Genomic DNA, 20,024 nt, shown 5'->3' on the forward strand with positions numbered 1-20,024 from the left:
GTTGACGGTCAATCTCTTGCAAGTTTATCTTCAGTGACAAAATGCCAGAGAAATATCGATTCAGTATCGTGATAAAATGAGATTATTAAAAATAACAATGTATTTTCATATTCGATAAAAATGATACAATTAGATTATATTCGTATTAAACCGAAATGATATAACGTGTGTATGTTAACAGAAAATATCGTAAAATGGTAAATCCGTCTTTCTAGGGGGAGGTTAATAGTCGTTTACAAATATATATTAGAAGTCTACCTCATTTGGACGTAATGGTAATATATTCTTGCAAATTAAACTCGACTGGAAATAGCATTCAATAATAACATATTTTCCATCACGTGGCATAATTTGACATGGACATCGATCAGAGCCGTCATAACAAATCGTGCTTATTTGCAAAACGTGCTTTCTGAAAACATTAATGCTAACGATACAACGCAAAAACATAGAGATTTCGCCGTAAAATGGCAGTCAATGCTGTAGCCGTAAAAAATATAACTGATAAAAGAAAACTAAAAAGAGTGTAAAGAAGATTTTATATTTTTCTCTGTGTTGTATCATTTGAAGTGAAAGATACATACATATTCTATTTTCTGAGAGAATTAATCTTAAAGTAGAATAATTATAATCTCGTGTAAGAAATCAAAAAGTGACTAATGACTTATTTAATAATAATTTTTTATAAATATCAATGCATAATGTGCACTTTTATGGTTATACTGAATACATGATATATAAAGAAATAATGTTTTTTAATGCAATTTATAATAATACAATACGACCTTTATCTCTCCAGTATTCATGGAGAAAAAATGTCATTGTTACCAGTGTCCCACCAAAAAAGCAAATTATGAACCTACCATTGCTAATACAATTTGCATTTTACCAGTATTTCTGCTCGAAAGCACTGTTACTGTTTCAAAGAAAACTATCTATTAAAAGTGTAATAGAGGAACATAAATCTTTGTGGAAGTAAGAATAGTAATAAACAGAAGCAACGTAATTAGCTACATTTCTGGTGTAATGGAACAAAATATGATTTCTTATAAAATAATAGATAATGCTGTTAAAGAGAAATTGGCAACTGCCAAGGCTTATCTTATCAGTGTAAGAAATAATGCCATTTTTCAATTTAAACTCTTCTCTCATTACTTCAGAACAGTTTTAAAGCATTACTTATTACCAGGTGGTTATGAAAAAGTGCATAATTGCTAGACGTATGAGTTTGTAAACGACAAAAGTGCAGATTTGATGTCTCTGAAATTTATATAATTATCAAGAATTACATTTTTAAATGCACATGGAAGGATGTGAACATGAGTTGATTTATTCCGTTTTGCCTTAAATTAGGTATTCCTTGGATAATTTATTATCAATATTTGAATATATCATGTCATCACTAGTTAAATATATTTCCACCTTTGTTACTAATGAAATATACTTTTGAATTTATCTCAATATGTATAAGTAGGAAAGCATGTTAGAAATAATTCAATCACTATCTCACTATTATATCTATAATAAAACATAGATCAGATTTCTAATCAAAATTTTGATAATATTGGAATGAAGAGATTTCGCAAGATGAATTTACAAACGGTTTGAAACATCCTGACAAATATAGATATCATTTTGTTCCATGCATTTTGCCCTGTACTAAATACCCCGAGATAATAGTGGATATAGGCTTTTAAAGCTAAACATAGATTCATTTGGTTAATCCATGTCCATTGGAAATAGATAATGATAAAAAGAGAAATGAATCTGTACTATCTGTAAATTCGATTGACATATTAGCATACATGAATACATTATAGATGCCAACATCTTGAATCGTACATCAGTGGACTCATAATGAATTAAGTCCATTAGAACAATTATAATTAAGATCTACACATATGTTACCATGCTCAAAACATTTCAATGATATGTGGACTGATGAAGAAATAAACTACGCTTGTGAAGAATCTTTATATTGTTTTGCACCAGAAAAGTCACTTTAGACACAAAATATAATGTTAACATGAATGGAATTATATAAAAACAGTCATATAGAAGGTTCAGTTGTAAAAAAAACTGAACGCTCTACGCATTTCCTAGTATTGTGAATCCAAAAGCATCATCTTGATGGATACAAAAATTACAGTTCAATTCTTGGAAATAAAATTAGCTAAGCAGATTTGATGGGTTCTTTGTACCTGAAATAACCCCCCCCCCCCACTCTCTCTCTCTCTCTCTCTCTCTCTCTCTCTCTCTATATATATATATATATATATATATATATATATTATAAGATCTTTAGTATGATTATAATATCTTACGATAATTATATAAAACTACGAAATAGATATTTAGGGAACCAAGACCTAAAAATGCAAACACGAATTATGTGAGTTACAAGATAAAGTTTTCATCGAAAACTTAAAAAAACGTGTGAGATTAATGTCATCAACAGAGACTGCAGTGACCATTCGATAATGAGCTGGGTAGCCTCCGCCTTTTTCAACAACCAATTTTAATATTACGATGATCGGATTATTTGGTGTGTGGCCGAAAGTATGTGTATTTTCTGTACAGACGCTATTTTGAATTCACTTTGCATCAGGAATGTACTGGGGTTGCACGTCATTTCTCCAGAAGCAACGCAACGATCAAAATGTTGTCTAGTGATCATTGTTGTTATCAATTTTATTTAACTTTAAAAATCATGTTCACAGATGACAAAATATATTGATCTGGATTGTTGGAAGCGTAGACTTAGTTATAGACGTTAATAAGCTTGTACGTACGTTTTTGTTTAATCGTTATGTTCAGCTCTACTTGTCAGTTGTACCAGAAAAGAGATTGACTGACCTTAATGATCACTTAATGATTACTGTTTATGGTTCACGATTGAGCTATGGAGGTTTATGAAATATTTGTTGATGTTGAAAATATTGTTTTGCTTCCTCGGTAATATGAAACATTCGAATCTCCTTCTCTCGATTTTTGAAGTTATCTACCGGGACGTGGTCTATCAAGTACGAGTATTAATGTTTCAAAATGTATCCCTTCATGCCCGTGCATTTGGTAATAAACCGCTGTGCTTTCCAGTCTTGCCAATTAAGGGTTATTGTTACCAGATTGCCAAGGATTTTCGCGTTGGCTTTGAAAACCGATTTTGATTATACTTTAAAAAATGAACCATTTGCCAACCGTTACTAAAATATTACTTCGAATTTATCTACCTCGTTCTAAAAAATGTTTCTTAGTACCTTTTATTATTTATAGTTGAAAATTGTATTTTCGGAAACATCATGCTTTATATTGAACAAGTTACAACTTACAACTTATAAGCGTGACTCCAACTACAAATGTGGCTTTGAAACAATTAGCAATAGTGGACAGCCCTGTTGAGCCAAGAGGGCATAATTTGACAAATAATCTTCTGGGCATTTCAAAAAATTGCATTTGACTGTTGGGGATAATGCCGGACTTTCTTTCTTTTGCCTCCCCCGAACATTATTTATCATGATTTGTGATCTGCACACAAAGAAGACATCAAGATCTGTCCTTCAATGCACGCTGGACTAGGTTTCGTCAGTTCATTGGTCATTCAACACACAAAACGACCAATTTTAATTGATTGACAATTCCAAACTGAGCAACTGAGCAAACCGAGAAGGGGTTGCTTAATCCGAAAGGCATTATTCACGCCTAGTGAGAAATTATTTAATGCTCACAGCAAACCTTTTAGTTCTGAAATCAGCATACATACGAGGACTTACAAGACAGTATCTTTATTTCCCTCCCATAAAAGAAAATGAGAACCCATCCTTGCTGGAATTTTCGGTAGTATATGACCGTCTGGCAGTACACGACATTAGTTGAAGTTCAGTCGGTCGGTCGGTCAGTTTTGCCATCCAGTGTGGCCTTGTTAACAACTGTAACTTTATCTTAAAGTAAAACATTATGCCATGCATATGCACCGGGTAAAACACATCATGTACCTGGCTATGGAGTAGGATATGCATGCCTATAGGAGTCTCTAATCAAACCACTTATTTTCCTTAGGATGTCCAAGTGGCTGATTGAAGATCTACTAAAAGGGTAAATGAAACAAGAGAAAAATATTTATAAGAGAAGAATACGCAGATGAACAAAAGGAACAATTATATGGAGCCGAAGATGTGCGATATGTTGATCAAAGTCTCACTGGTGCATTCTACCTGGATATCGGTAAGATCTATGACCCAGAACAAGGACTCTTCAGGGTCACCCATATACCTCAGCAACAATGATGCTCATCAATCAGTTAGAAAAACGCTAATGTTTTATGTGCTTTTGTGTTGTGTTCCACCGATATTTGTGTTTCATTTTATAACGTCTAACTGTGCGGTGTGATAGACTTGTGTCAGTGTGTCAAACAGTTCTTTCAAAACATGGTGTTGTGTGGTTTGTGATATACGTTTTAACAAATTCAGCAACATAAGCAAATATATTCTGATATAGTAGATGAAGCAGAATTCCAGATTTATCAGGCTTTGTACAGAAAAGGCGATTTCATAAGTAGTTACTGGCAGAATATGTCCATTTACTTTAATACCTTCCACATTATGCAATGTGTCTTTGACACTTCAACTGTAGAATATTATTGGTGGCATACGAAGGGCATTAATACACAAGGTATGCATCGTTCATTTTAAAATAAGTATAATAGAATAAGCACTAAAATATGATGCATATATAATGGCTTTAAAATATGTGCTGATATGTAAGCTAACTACTTCTATCAATGTGCTTAAATGTGCATTGTTGTGTTTTACATTGGTTATATGCACGAATCGTAAAATGGAACCACAACATGCATTTCACTATCGTTTATTGATGAATGGACATAAGCTCAAGAGACATTTCAGGTCAGATAGCTTCAAGTTTACAACAAACCTGGCCTAATGCATAAATATACACGTACACAGATTAGATGCGATGGCCAAATTGGAAAACCTTATGGTGTTATAAATAAGATTGCTATCATGGACCGCTCCGCATGCCTTGGGGTCATAGCGTCCGCTTCGGTGTTGGTGTCGCGGGTTTGAACCACGGCCCAGTAATATCAAAGACTTATAAAAATTGTACTAACATCGTTCTCGGTAGGCCATCGGCATTAAGAGGTTAGTGTTAGGACTGGTAGCCCTGATGTCAGGATAATGTGACTGGGCAGGACATCATGCTACATGATGCCGCAGTGCTAGTCATCACCGCAAACTGTTACACTGTAGATCTTGTAGCTATATGACTGAAAAAATGTAAAGCTACATTAAAACTCCAAATCACACACACGAAAGTGGTAATGAATCTTTTTTTTAAATTAAAAAACAAACCCAAAAAGAACTTTTCTGTGAAGATAAATATACAATATGCCTGTTTAGAATGTGCGTTCTATCTATCTACCTCTCTCTCTCTCTCTCTCTCTCTCTCTCTCTCTCTCTATATATATATATATATATATATATATATATATATATATATATATATATATTTTATTCTATCTATCTATCTATCTATCTATATATCTATCTATCTATCTATCTATCTATCTATCTATCTATCTATCTATCCATCCATCCATCTATCTATATATATGTGTATCTATATATCTATCTATATATCTATATATCTGTCTATCTATCTGTCTGTCTGTCTATCTATCTATATCTATCTATCTATATATATATATATATATATATATATATATATATATATATATATATATCCATCTATCTATTTGTGTAAGTGTGCATATTAGAGCTAGAGTGAAAGAGAACCAAACAGAGGCAAATAATATTAATTTTAAGGACTGTATATTACTCATGTATCTATTTAAACATCCTCGATCACGGCGCCATTTAATTAATTCAGCAATTCATCAGTGTGACATGATTTACATATGTAATCACGTTTGCAAAACCTTATTAATGATCATTAACGAATTTGTCGGAATTTTAGATTCGTAATTCCCAATATAATATGTTCTTTCTTAAATTGTCTTAATGTGTCATTGACCACGAAACAGCATCACGTGGCCCATATATCCATATGACATCTAATCAGTACCATTGCCACTATTTGACTAATACGGCGTTCATACATGGTACATATCTGTATGTAGTCCTTCATCAAAATATTCCGCACAGTTTGGATAAAATGGAAATCACCTATGTCTGAAATAAAGCTAACCTGATGATCACTTTATTCAACGATACAATCCATAACATGGACACAAACGAAGAAGACAAATTCAAACAAAGTCTTTTTTAAATTGGTATTAATTATGTAAATAACATTAAACCGCAGTATTAATTTGATATACAAACATGTCTCTAAATTGATCTACCTTCTTGAGAGAGAATTCCAGTAATAGCTCAAATAGCGTATATAATCTAACTGCCAAAAAAAGGATGTAATGACGGATGAAAAATATTAACTTTCAATTAAGATGGAACATGATTCCCTACGAGCGCTGCATTTGCTGATTAAAACGCTATATGTGTGTCTTGCATGAAACATCTTCTGGTATATATATATATATATATATATGAGTTATTGGACAAACTATAATGCTTAAAGAAAACGTATTCCTTACTAAAGACTGCTCACCTTGAGTTAAAGATTTACATAGAAAATTATCTTTAACGGAGATGATACAGAATATATTTTAATAGATTATGTGAATCATATATATACAAAGAATGTAGTGTGGGCTATTATTATGCAATTTCTTTAAAGTTATTGATGACAGGAAAAATGTACATGCTTTCATAAAAACGAACTTAAACTCAGTTAAATGTTCTGGAACAAGAGGTATATTTGCTTTCCAGTAACCTATAAGGCCAACATAATATGATACATGTAATATTGTATGGAACAAAAAGTACATTTGATTTCCTGCAAATAATAAGACCAACAAGATATGATAATAAATAATATTTTATGCAACATATCGCACATACATTATTCAGTAACAATGCTACCAATATCAATTAGATCTTGTAGATAAAATGATCTGGTAAAGATAATACGTTTCCTTAACTGTAATTAAAACCTAAATGGGTATCATACAGAATTATCAGTTGTGTACTTCATTCATTAGAAGTGATGTGATGTGATGTGATTTTAATTTTTAACGTAGCTTTAACAATTTTTCAGTCATATCGCTACGATGTCTGCAATGTGGCAGTTTATAGTGATGTCTAGCACTGGGGCATTATGCCGCAGACATGTAGCATGATGTCCCACGCAGTCACATTATCCTGACACCAGGCCGACCAGTCATAACACTAAGCTCTTAATGCTGAACGCCAAGCGAGGCAGCTGTTAGTACCATTTTTTAAGTCTCTGGTATGACTCGGCCGGGAATCGAACCCACTACCTCACGCATCCGAGGCCGACGCTCTAACCACTAGGCCACCGGAACGGTCCCAACATCATTCATTAGAAAACACATTGCTTGATTGCGCCTTCCTGTTTTGTAAAGCTAAACACTTTGCACCCGAAAAATAAATTTACTGTTTTGTTCAACACCAAGCAGAACTAGAACAATTGAGATATTTTAAATACAGTGGATCAGTCAAAAAATACTACCACCTTGCACTAAACCATGAACTAATGAGTAAAAACAAATATGAATTTAATCCATTTAACGTGAATGTATGGAGCCTATGGTTTTATGAGTTTTCATAACAGCCTGACACGTAGCGGTGCAAGATATTTAAGGTGTAACACTAAGTGAAGCCAGGCATATTTAAAAATTTTAACAATATTATTACTTTTTTGGCGTTTTGGGAATGACATCAGCTACATATTCATGCACTATTTGACAATATATGTCATAAATCAGTTCGTTACATCAAAAATGCCTGCTGACATAGTGGGATAGCATTTATTACATTCACATTCGGATTCAAAATGTGCGATTGTTTGTAACAAGCACAGTGGGGGAAAAGTATTCATCGAATTGTAGTACATATTATAACAATAATAAACTTAACGTAAGCACCTTTACGTGCATATCATGTCATTTAAGAGTATTTGTCTGCACGAAACCCAGGAGCATTACCAAAGCTCAGAAATATTGTGAATGTTGACTGCCATTTCAGATGAGCAGAGTTAGGATGTCGGAAACTCAATAACAACAATAAATGATGCTTGAATAAATAATTTGCTTCTGTACATAGTTGATCTAATATAAACAGGCCAATTTTGCATAAATTTCAACTGATAAGTTCCTTTCAATTAACGAATTTTAATGTATTGCCATGGTTACTGTAGCAAGTTTTCCAACTTATTGATAGCAAATTACATTTCTCGACCAGAAAACACAAATTGGGGCCCGTTGCATAAACTATTATCTATCCAAACATTACATTAATGACCACAAACACAACAAAGCATACTAGGTCACGATATGAATTACAGCCCATGATTATTCAGATGGCAGTACTCAACTTCTGAAAACGTCGCAAAGTCGTTTACGTGGTCTTCCATGACATCTGATCAGACAAATGTGCAAAGGCAATATCAGCAAACGTATTATCAAGAATTGTACTTGCTCCTGCTTTACTCAAGTCGGGAAGGATCTTTCGCCCATACGTAATGGTGCTTTTCATCCTTAGTAAGCAGCAAGAGGTTGATGGTCTTGCTCTGCCCATTACGCGTATCAGATAAAGCTTCTGGTCCCAGCCTAGGACGTTTACAACAATAGTGGATTTAATGTTCTTAAACTGTGAGATGCATGATACCTTCATTGAAAACTTAAGTTTGTAAATTAGTAACTTTCCTGGATCTCTATTGTATTTGATTTTCATGGGCTCTGTCAACGGAATGATATAGATCGAACAATTCAAAGCATTAGCTGACCGGCTTTCTACATTGATTACATGTCTTTTGGGAATCCAGTGGGAAATATGCATTTATAGTAAATCAAGCCTCATTAATCTCAGGCCTGAACCTTGACACGTACATGCTTAAAGCCTCTCATCGATTTTACATATAGCCCCGAACACTAAGCGCTCGAGCTCGCAGTCATTCAGGGCCAACTCTGATTGATTCCTATGTAAATATACCGGTATATAAATAACTTTATCGCCGAGGGCCGAAGCCTACTCTGTCAACAAATTTATGTCGATTTTAAAACTTTAAAAGGGCAATTATCGCAGGTAACCAAGCAACTTGATATGCGACTACCTTATGTTTTTCTGTCAGTTCGATTCGCCTATTCTGCGAAACAGTGGGAGGGACGGGTATTGTAGGAGTTAAATTAGAGACATATAAGCAATGTTTCTTCTACCTCATCAACTGAAAGATTTCGTTGGTCTTTAGGCCAGTGTAGGTAGTTACCTGGACGCTGGTCTGGGCTTTTGATGTATGGAGCTGTTGTGTCAGTTGTGGTTGTGGGTGATTCATGCGCCTGGGAGATGTTGAATGTTCCTTTCCTCTCTTGCGCTGTTAGTAAGGCCATAATTATATCGTCCAACTACTTAAATGTAAGATGTGGGTACCGTCGGACAACCTTTTACTACATCGATGTCAGTGCCGGATTACCAAATAGGCAGAGCAACCATCGGCCTATGGGCTCCGCGACAACGGATCAAAATAATATTGATACAAAGTATTAGGATTTCAACTGACAAAGGATCTAAGGGCATCCACGTGGTTTAACGCGGCACTGATCGGTGCTTAACAATTTGATCGCTGGCGTCCACGTGGGTTATTGCGTTTTCATACATGGCCTTTCACTAAATGGACCCTTGTCGCTTATTGTTGCTGATTGATGCCTGCTGTGGCGACTCTTTTATGTTATGCAGTCCATGATACGTAACCTTTCTCTAAAAATGAGCTTATGGTCGCCACTAGTTAGGAAGAAATATAATCTGTTCCAGCGCTACCGTATTAGAGGCATTTGTATATTTGTGTGAGGGGTGGGATTATTGATACATTTCACTAAGGACATCATATACCGTTGTGTGGTCTTTAGTGTTATGTTTAGAAGCTTGTCAGGCTGATGTCCATCTACTCAACCTTACCCTGGCATGCTTTGCGTGTACAGCGAGATACTTGTCAACGCAATTGATGCAAAGCATTCTCATCTACGCCGTGCTGTAAGTGCCCAAATGATCAACATAAACGTGAGCATATTATAGTCTCTCCGTTGGTCTTTGGTGAGATCCCATAGACACATCACAACTCTAATTGGATTGACCACGACCACCCACTCTTACCCAAGAAAGGCTTAGATCCCTAAACCTCAGCGCCACACTGCCTTTTTAATCCACATAACCAAACACTATTAGGGTCTACTAATCTAAGGTGAAGTCAACCTCTTGGTGTTTCAGGTCAAACAATAACTTCTGCAAAAATGTTGCAAAAGTGATCCAAAATGAAGTCAAATCCACTTATACACACACACACACACACACACACACACACACACATATATATATATATATATATATATATATATATATATATATATATATATATATATATATATATATATATATATATATATATATATATATATATATATATACGTTTGTGTTGGTAAATGATGGATTAGACTATTTCCAATGTCGGCCCACCAGCTGTAATTCAAGAAAGTGAACACCACTGATTGCTAATGCTAAATTTACTAAATATGTTCTAAGCAGGATGCATCGTATACGTGAACCAGAAAATGGACATGTTGCGAATCATGTCATAAAACAATGCCTCCAAATCTCTACAAAGTTCTGCCTCATATATTAGTGAGTGTGTTTCTTTACGTACAATCTTTTATTTCGAATGATGCAAACAGTACACTATATACGTTTTAAAGATAGTATCAAATAAACTGTAACACTCTTTCAATATGTATAATGTTATGCTTGGGAGAGGCACGAATAGTCTATGCAATCTTATCTCTGTCTCAAAAAATAAAAAGTTAGATAAGCGAACACTAATAAATGTTTTTCGCTTTAAGTTTCCAAGATGAACCAGTCCACAAAAACCAGCACAAACCTGTTGCTATTTTGCTTTTATAAATCACAACTGCGTTTCATTTTCCAGTCTTTCTATATTTTATTTTTGTGCGTTTATTTCCCCTTCCCTAGTCTTACACAAGCTGTACAATCTATTTCATTATTTAACAGTGTGTGTTTTACCATATTTATATCTCTCTCCTTAATGTTCACTTTCCGGGAATAGCAATCATCCTATTCATGAGTGAAGTTCGCTTGATATAATGATGCTCAGTTAATTTATCTTTGCTTTCTGTTATGCAGTCTGATGTGTACGTTTGAATTGAGACTACACAAGTGTTGGTCAATGGAAATGTGCTATTTTATCAGAACTTAGGCTTAGTACATTCCTCATCCTCCACATAAACTTGTTCCTGATTTCATTTAACATGCTACTAAATTTACTTCTACAAGTACTACTGCAACATTAACGAAAATATCAAAATTACTAATACAGACCTTATTATTATTATTATTAGTATTATTATTATTATTATTAGTATTATTATTATTATAGCGATAATATCTATTGAAACCTATTCTCTCCTAAAGAACAAAGATCTCTGAGTTTGTTTCGATTTGAGTCATTTGGCAAAAACACAATGCAACATACACTTCCTACCATGTCGGATATTACAATTTCATGAAAACAATTTTATTATAATCACACTTTGTATTAAAAATACGGAAATAATGTTGGTTATGTTTCGTAAATATGGATTGTTTTTTTATTTATCGGTGGATATTGTACATTTGACTTAGCTATCATGCTAAGTAATGGACGCTTGAGAACGTATCCTCAAGGAAGCCAATATATACATTTTGTAGTTCATTTTTTTTTCTTCACAATGTGGCATGGATGTATTCATCTAGAGACCTGCTATATTGTAATATGATCAACCAGACAGTTTCAATTGTAAAACGATTATGTTTTTGTATCGAAACATAACTTTAGTTACCGCTGCAGACAATTAAAAAATCCGTTTGTTGGTATAAAATCACTAAGTTTCAGCTGGACGTTAACAGCACATTCATCTATTGATGGAATTATGTTCTTCTTGTATACTCTAGTATCCTGTATACCATTTGCTTTTGTCTCAGAAGGAAGGAATGTGCAAGATATACTGGGCAGAAATGTATCTTTATCGTGGACATTCAATAATACAAGAAAGGATTCTATTAGTATTAGTCATAACTCAAATCATCTTCTGCTGATATGGCCACTTAAACATAGAATTGACTGGCGGGAAAAGGACGAACGAATGGATGTTTACGTGCAAAACTCTACCTATGAAATGTTAACAGTTACCGTTATCATTTCTAAGATTACAGAACAAGATGCAGGCATATACAAGCTGGAACGACGATGGGATTCAGACGACTTCAACGACAGTGTTATTCTACAAATATTTAGTATGTTTTGCAAACTTTAATTTTCATGAAATGTACGTTCATTATTCCAGAGCAGCCTCTCTCATTAGTATTAGCTTTATATGGATACGTATATTTTAAAGATTTATAATATATAAGCTGATATTGAGAGTTAAAAATTTAGACATGGACTGTCCATGTCAGATGACACTTGTATTAGTTGTTTATGTCTCAATACGTATATGTATGATGTCATTTGGTTTGCACAAAGCAAACCTTACCACACTTTGTCCTATATATATATATGTGTGTGTGTGTGTGTCTGTGTGTGTGTTTGTAGATAAATAAATAGATAGATAAATAGATAGATAGATAGATGGATGGATAGATGGATAGATAGATAGATATCACCCTTTCAAAACGACCATGTATTCCAAGAATCCACGATCTGTTTAAACCTCAGTTGTTGTACTCATATTGAAGTCGGTTAAATGGTTCCAATTAAATAATAAATGGTAAAAAAATAATATTATACATAAACGGATAATCTAATTACTGATTAAGCGCAAATTACTTACAAAACACTTATATACCAAGTAAGCCAATAAACATTTGCAGTATTTTAGCATGTGGAAGAAAACACTTTCAAGTTTGTTTTTTTTTATATTGGTTAAGCCATTGTGAGTATGTTTCGCATATATTCAGATGAAACATCCTTGCCTTGGATAACTGTGGTTCGACGTGTCATCTTGGATTTGTCCGTGCAGTTACAGTGCAAGTACCCTCATACCTTCACAGGACAGGTCGTCTGGATGCTTAATGAGTCTGTGATAGAAAGCCACGGTAGATATTCTTTAAACAACACGCTTCTTTCAATTAGGAATTTAACAACAAACGATAAATACAACATTTTCACATGCAGTGAGTCAGGAAATGGAGTCGAGAGTGATCAGTACAGATTAAATATTTGTAAGTATAATAGTATATTGTCCAGTTGAATCAAAGTATTTTATTTCATCTACTATTTCGACATGCCAACGTTTATATTTTGCAATAATGTATATTTGCTGTAATAGTTATAGGAGATATCCAGTTATAAACTATATTCGTGAAATTACCTTTTCGTGCAGGAATGTTCCGCTATAAGCAATACCATATTTATCTTATTACATTATATGTTACAATACTTTCTTCAAAATGTCAAATAATTACGATTACAGTGATAATCATCTATAATATTTAACGTATTTCGTTGATTACTAAATTATATATATATATATATATATATATATATATATATATATATATATATATATATATATATATATATTTATTTATTTATATATATATATATAGTGTGTGTGTGTGTGTGTGTGATGGCGGCAGTATAAATGTATTGTTTTGTTGATGTTGCTGCTTTCTTATTTGGCATTATCCTTTTCATTATATGGTTCATTTATCATAGAGCTGAAATCCGGAATAAGTTTTAACATTTCGTATCCAAAGCAATATAGGAAGAAAGCATATTTGTCTTGGAAATTGGATAGATCTCCCTTGAATACTAATATATCTGGATACATATTCTACCTTTATACGATGTTCATCAGCAATTTAATTCCTTTTTTATAAAATAAAGATCCAAATTGATGCAAAATGTGTGTCACCTTGTCATTAAATGTGAACATATTCGAAGTTTTTTTATTCCTTTCAGCTGGACCTAATGTTGTCAAGTTTGCGTCAAACGTTACCGTTGCAAAGGAAAATACAACGTTAAAGTTATTATGCGATGCAGACTGTTATCCGATTTGTACTTGGACCTGGACACAATTCGATAATTCATCGACCGACAAAAAGGTTATATCAACAGATAATGAATTACACATACATGATATAACAAGACAGGATGCTGGGAAGTATTCATGCAATGTTTATAATATTATCACCGGTACATCAGTTGAAGGTTTTACATATGTGGATGTTATATGTAAGTGTATAAATTATGCTAGTAATACTACTTACACTACTGTGACTACTACTACTACTAAAATTACTACTACTACTGTGACGACCAATAATACTGCTACAATAATTATAACATCGATACTACTTATAATGACAATAACCCTCACGAATACTAATAATAAATTAACGACATTAAAATTCTTACATCCCGCAATAGTTAAGGTCAATATAGATAACGAACATAATAATCTATAGAGATTAAAGTTGAAAATCGAGCAAGGCAATGATATCAGAACATAATCATGTACAAGTTTTGTCCGATACGGTATATATCGTCATTCTAATGGAAGCTATACACATTGAACACTTACTTGGCATAAGAATGTGCATAAATAAGCTATCAAATGATGCACGTAAATATGGCCAACTTCTTGAAGAAGCAGTCCGTCTATGATAAGTTTACTAACCATGACATCACATCGTAAAATATTCTCCCGACAACGATGTGTTACATTTTACCTCTTTCACCATATATTGCAAAGTACAATACATCCAAATTCTTTTGTTTTTGTTGCAGATGGTCCTGATGAAATATACTTCAATATATCCGAAAATATTATTCAAGTGAATGTATTTGAGACCATATCTGTATTTTGTTACGCTTACTGCTCTCCGCCATGCCAGTTTAGTTGGATTCAGACAAATACAAACACTAAGATTCGCGATGCAGTATTAAATATTGATAGTGTGATAATAGATGTCAACTACACGTGCTATGCAACTAATCCCATGAATTCCGAAGCATTTAATTCCAGTAGCATATATGTCAAAGTGAAATCAGGTATGTAATGTTTCTTTCGAAATACGAATATAGGAACGTGTTTAGATACGTTACTGCGCATGCTTTAGTTTTCTTGTAATAATTTTAATTATGTTTAATGTTTCTTGTCCTTCCTTCGTTCCGAAAACGAATGCAATACGTTCTTTATAAAGAATTCCTGAGGCATACTGTTTACAATTTCTCTATAGTAGTTAAGACATTTTAAAAAAGGAATGGTATGTGCGATTATGATATAGGTTCCTTAAGACTGCCGATGTGAACTTATTCTTTCATATGCGTAAACATTTTGGCAAGGGACCGACGTGTCTAACCATGAACAATAAAGATAAAATCGTACACTATTTATTGTTTTTAGTTTTAACTGCTGTTTTGTGGTGTAATGTTCATTATGCTCGCTATTGCCATCTTTCAGACACCAATTATAACATGACTATTATAAGATTCATGAAACCAGTGAAGCATATAAAGTGTAATGTTATATTTCACATAAAATGATTTCTGAAGAACAACGCTTAAAGGAGGCGAATGATCTCTAAGCAATATAACATTATAATCAATTTCTGAAAACAAGAGAGTTATGTTTAGACGGAATTAGATGCTAATAATCAAGTAGTATAGTACACTATGTAATAATGTATACTCCGTGATTATACATACATATATATATATATATATATATATATATATATATATATATATATATATATATATATATATATATATATATATATATATATATGTGTGTGTGTGTGTGTGTGTGTGTCCCTGCAATATTTATATGCATTTAAAATATTCAATATTAGCGTGAAAAGAGTAAATTTGTTGACCTTGAGATGATAATGAAAACTTTGCATATTCGATAAATAATATCAGTGCAATATGAAGTTTGACTGGCATACATTTGAATTTAGCAGTGCTGTTCTTTCAAGATATTCTCTTTAATGAAACAGTCAGAAAGCAGTCCTGCGTTATATATGTTTGTGATGCCGTTCTTGAAAGTCAAAATCATATTCGGTTATTATGATTGATAATTTTCCACTTAATGTAGCAGAATAAAAAACTGTTGCTTTCCCCAGTTTTGCATGAATTTATGTTTCAGTCTTACTAATGATTAGACACGTTTTAAATCGGTGTGCCTAAATGCTGAACAAAACGTCTCTTAGAATTTCATTCGTTCATTTGGAAAGAACGCAAACAGATTCTAGCATATGTATATGTGTTACCGAAAGACACGAAAACTGCTTTATATAGCGCATTTGATTAACGTACATGGATTCGTCTAGGCAAGATGCAAACTCGCGTGTTTGTTTCGTGGAGACAAATGACTTTCAGTTATTAAATACAATTTATGAAGTCAAAATTAAATCAATGTACGTCGAATACTATGTTGTGTGTCGTTTTCATAGAAAGGTTTCGTAATCAGTTATTTTATGAACATAGACAGACAAGGGTTCAACGGGATAATATGATAATGAAATGTGTTTTACCTAAACCAAATAAATCTATGTTGGTTATAACAAGTGAATTACTCAATTCCTACCAAGTAAGTGTATGTAAAACAGTTTGTAAGACATCATCCTTAGTCCCTATGGGTGATAACGGGTCCAGGTCCTATTTGTTTGTTTGGATGGTGTCAAAATTGCGTTTTGTAATGCAGCTCTCTTAGGCAGCTTTTTGGTCAAATAACCTTAAAGCACCAGTTATGGAAGGCATGCACTTTGTGTTTTATTATTGTTGAGGTTGTCCAGCTCATATTTGAATACTGAAAATTTGACAGAACGACGTTGTGTTGTGGTACTGAAAGTTTTGGTCGTGGAGAAGTCTTTCTCAATTTTTGTTATATTGCCCAGTCATCGGTCTTACTAGGTGAATAGTAAATCGTTCTCCCTGGTGTTGAAGTTTTTAGTACCGGTTTGTCTGTTTTCCTTGAGTTGTTGAACGTGGCATTTGTAAATGTTCTTCTTATGTTCAGTATATTTCAATAATGTCTGCAAAAACCAGGATGTGCAAGTCTGTCTCGGTATTCCAAGGGAACAGTCAGCATTAGCCTTCTTCACTATAAAGACGGAGTGGTCATATGATACATCGATGACTGAAACAGTTTGGAAGTAATATGTTTGTATTGTTTCGGTCCTGATGTAGCATCTGGTGGTTTTGAGTATATGTCAAATTCATACATCACATTACTTAGCAATGACAAGAAAATATTCACTAATAGCATATGCACAAGGAAAGGGGAGAACAGGGATTAGTGCTGTAATATACATGCCTTTTGCCTTATTATTTAAAAAGTATGTACATCAGGTGATAAGGTGGGCATCTGAATTGTTTCATCTTTATGTCCTGGGACCAGTATCCATTAGATAATAATGCAATACAAGGATATGACCGGGGTCAATGATGGGTTAAGACAGAAGTAAAAGCTGACATATGCCATATGCTAACACAGATGTATGTATTATGGCAAATAGACAATTTATTCTAATGAAATATACAGAAGTTAGGAGTCACGTCGATTGTCATCACCTTTATTCCTAGTTGAGAGGTATTCACGTCGATAAGTAAAACAAATGCAACGCGCTTTCCAAACATTGTCTCACATAGGTTTCGGAGTTTTTTGTTTCACAGAACACAATGCTTCTTAACTGATACGAAGTGTCAACCACAACTGACCAGGATTGATATTCACTTTGTGTGGCACTTTTCTACATTATCTGTTGTTTGTGTATCAGTATCGAGTTTCCCGGATAGGGTGTTTCTGATATATTACCTATCTGAAGCAAATGTTAACACTAGAAGCATACAATATAAAATGCATTCACTGTTATGTTATTCATTTTTTGCATTACAGGTTTAAGTTCTTTTACGACAACCACATTGACTGCTGGAATAAACCCAGATACATCAGGTATGTGCTAATATTCCACAATGTTTTTTTTTCTTCAATTAGCTTTTAATTAGTTATGTACTGTATATGAATTGATAATTTTAAAAACCACTGCCTTTTGAAAGGTATATTATAATTAACGTGAAAACAAAAATTAACAAAATAGTAGATGGCCTTCCTTGGAAGGAGTATTCGTCTGTAATTTATGTATAAATTCTGTTAAAGCTTGTATAGCCTTGAATAATAAATACGTCAGATAGGAAAAGTATGACAATGTGTTAGTCTAGAATAATGTAAATATTTTGTTTCCATATCGTATCTACATTGGGTTAGATACAATATTCAATATTCATCAGTAAAATATGCAACTTTCATGTTTTGTTTATGTATGCCACTCCAGCAAAATATATGTTATGGCAAGTTTGGCAAAGATACAAAGATATATTAGTCGAGATGTGCCCCTTTTATGTGTGGTCCCTTCATACAAGAAAGCAAACAACGTAACTCTAGCCTTGATTACAACATCTACATAAACACTATTGTATCTGACCAATTGATTTGCGAAGAATATATAATGCCAATCGTGTCGTGTTCAGCGTTAGTACCTCATTAATGTGAGTCCTACTAGTATAGCTCCATGACACTGTCCTGCTATGTCATCAATTTAAGAATATCACTACTGAGTTATTATGTCAGTAAAACTCAATAAAATGATAGAAAAAAAAAACCAATAGTTCTTTTTCCCATTTGCGTGAAGATGCATTGCTTATTTCTATATGGCTACGATTTTTCTGCTTCGTAGCATTTCTTTGTAAGATTATGACTTAGATATACGATGGGGGGATGGGGGGGGGGAGCAGGGGCACCAATTGTGAGGTGACTGAAACTTGGGACTTGAACAAACTGAGTGATAATAGCACTTTTCTCCAGGTACCTGTACCTTCACTTTAATGTATGTCATTATGATATATATATATATATGTTCCCTTCATGAAAATAAACTTCATTTCAGATTTCCCTTCCATACGCCATTTACTGTATCTTGTTCTTGGTCTGGGAGTTTTGATATTTATCGGTTTACTGGCCTGTCTTCTCCACAAATGTATGGCCTGGTAAGTATTGTTATAAAAGGTCTTAAATCTAAACATATTCATGTTCTTATATCAGAAATTAAGTTCTTGCTCATACACTTAGATAAACACATATCATTGTTATATTAAATGCAAGAGTGCGCGGCATAATTTTCATATTGCGTCACACATACACAAACATATAGAAATATATATATGTGTACCCACAATGTTGCTAATAGTCGGATGATTTGTAATATATAAGGTCATTAATTCATGTAGAAACATTCGGTGCAAATGTAAACGATGGATGGTGGGACAAGAACATTGAGATGTATGTTATATTAATTGTTTAATGCAACCTTTCTCTCGTTTGTCTTTCCTATACAGCTCACATGCGAGAAGATCATCAAGTAATACCTCATTTGAACACTCTCACAAATATGGTGAAAATGACCCACCACAGGACGAACACATAGCTGGAAAATACTGGACAATTGTAAGCAATGCACAAGGAGAATTGACTACTGTCATTGACACTGATAATGGACAACGCATTATGAATACACCACCTGGTATAAAGGATGTGTTTAAGCAGAATAAATTAGAACATTCGATAGGTACCAGTGTTGTCATTGAACTTGATGAGTACTTAGAGCCAGTTCACTCAGATTCTGCGGATGATTATATTCATCCAGTTCACACAGGGCACTTGGAAACTTAAGTGTTCGAAAAAATGATCATACAACTGAATTTGGACGTTATCTCTATAATACCACCACAGAAGTGCAATATATGTTGATTGGAATTAATTTTGTTTGAATTATCATATAATTGAGAGTTTAGTGAAAACT

The 20,024-nt window shown here is 33.5% G+C and overlaps 2 protein-coding genes across 2 annotated transcripts in view; one reads left to right on the forward strand and one right to left on the reverse strand.

Annotated features, from left to right (window-relative positions):
• The window catches only part of LOC149793196 (uncharacterized), a 495,646-nt gene that overhangs the window by 296,348 nt on the left and 179,274 nt on the right, over nt 1–20,024 (reverse strand). The window lies entirely within an intron of this gene.
• Nucleotides 11,858–19,990, forward strand: LOC149793200 (neural cell adhesion molecule 1-like). Its single transcript, XM_089966319.1, has 7 exons — nt 11,858–12,452; nt 13,116–13,379; nt 14,122–14,394; nt 14,950–15,213; nt 18,065–18,121; nt 19,113–19,212; nt 19,561–19,990. Exons 1-7 carry the CDS (start codon nt 12,089–12,091, stop codon nt 19,892–19,894), a joined length of 1,656 nt encoding a protein of 551 aa, XP_089822445.1. The 5' UTR covers nt 11,858–12,088; the 3' UTR covers nt 19,895–19,990.

This window comes from Sinohyriopsis cumingii, chromosome 8 (genome assembly GCF_028554795.1).
Source record: "Sinohyriopsis cumingii isolate HCF-2022 chromosome 8, ASM2855479v2, whole genome shotgun sequence".
Taxonomy (NCBI): domain Eukaryota; kingdom Metazoa; phylum Mollusca; class Bivalvia; order Unionida; family Unionidae; genus Sinohyriopsis; species Sinohyriopsis cumingii.

Excerpts from the sequence above, each read along its gene's own strand:
- LOC149793200 (XM_089966319.1), top strand. The coding sequence starts at position 12,089 with ATGTTCTTCTTGTATACTCTAGTATCCTGTATACCATTTGCTTTTGTC. Across the intron at positions 12,453-13,115 it reads TGTTATTCTACAAATATTTA|ATGAAACATCCTTGCCTTGG; the intron begins GTATGTTTTGCA and ends GCATATATTCAG. Across the intron at positions 14,395-14,949 it reads TACATATGTGGATGTTATAT|ATGGTCCTGATGAAATATAC; the intron begins GTAAGTGTATAA and ends TTTTTGTTGCAG.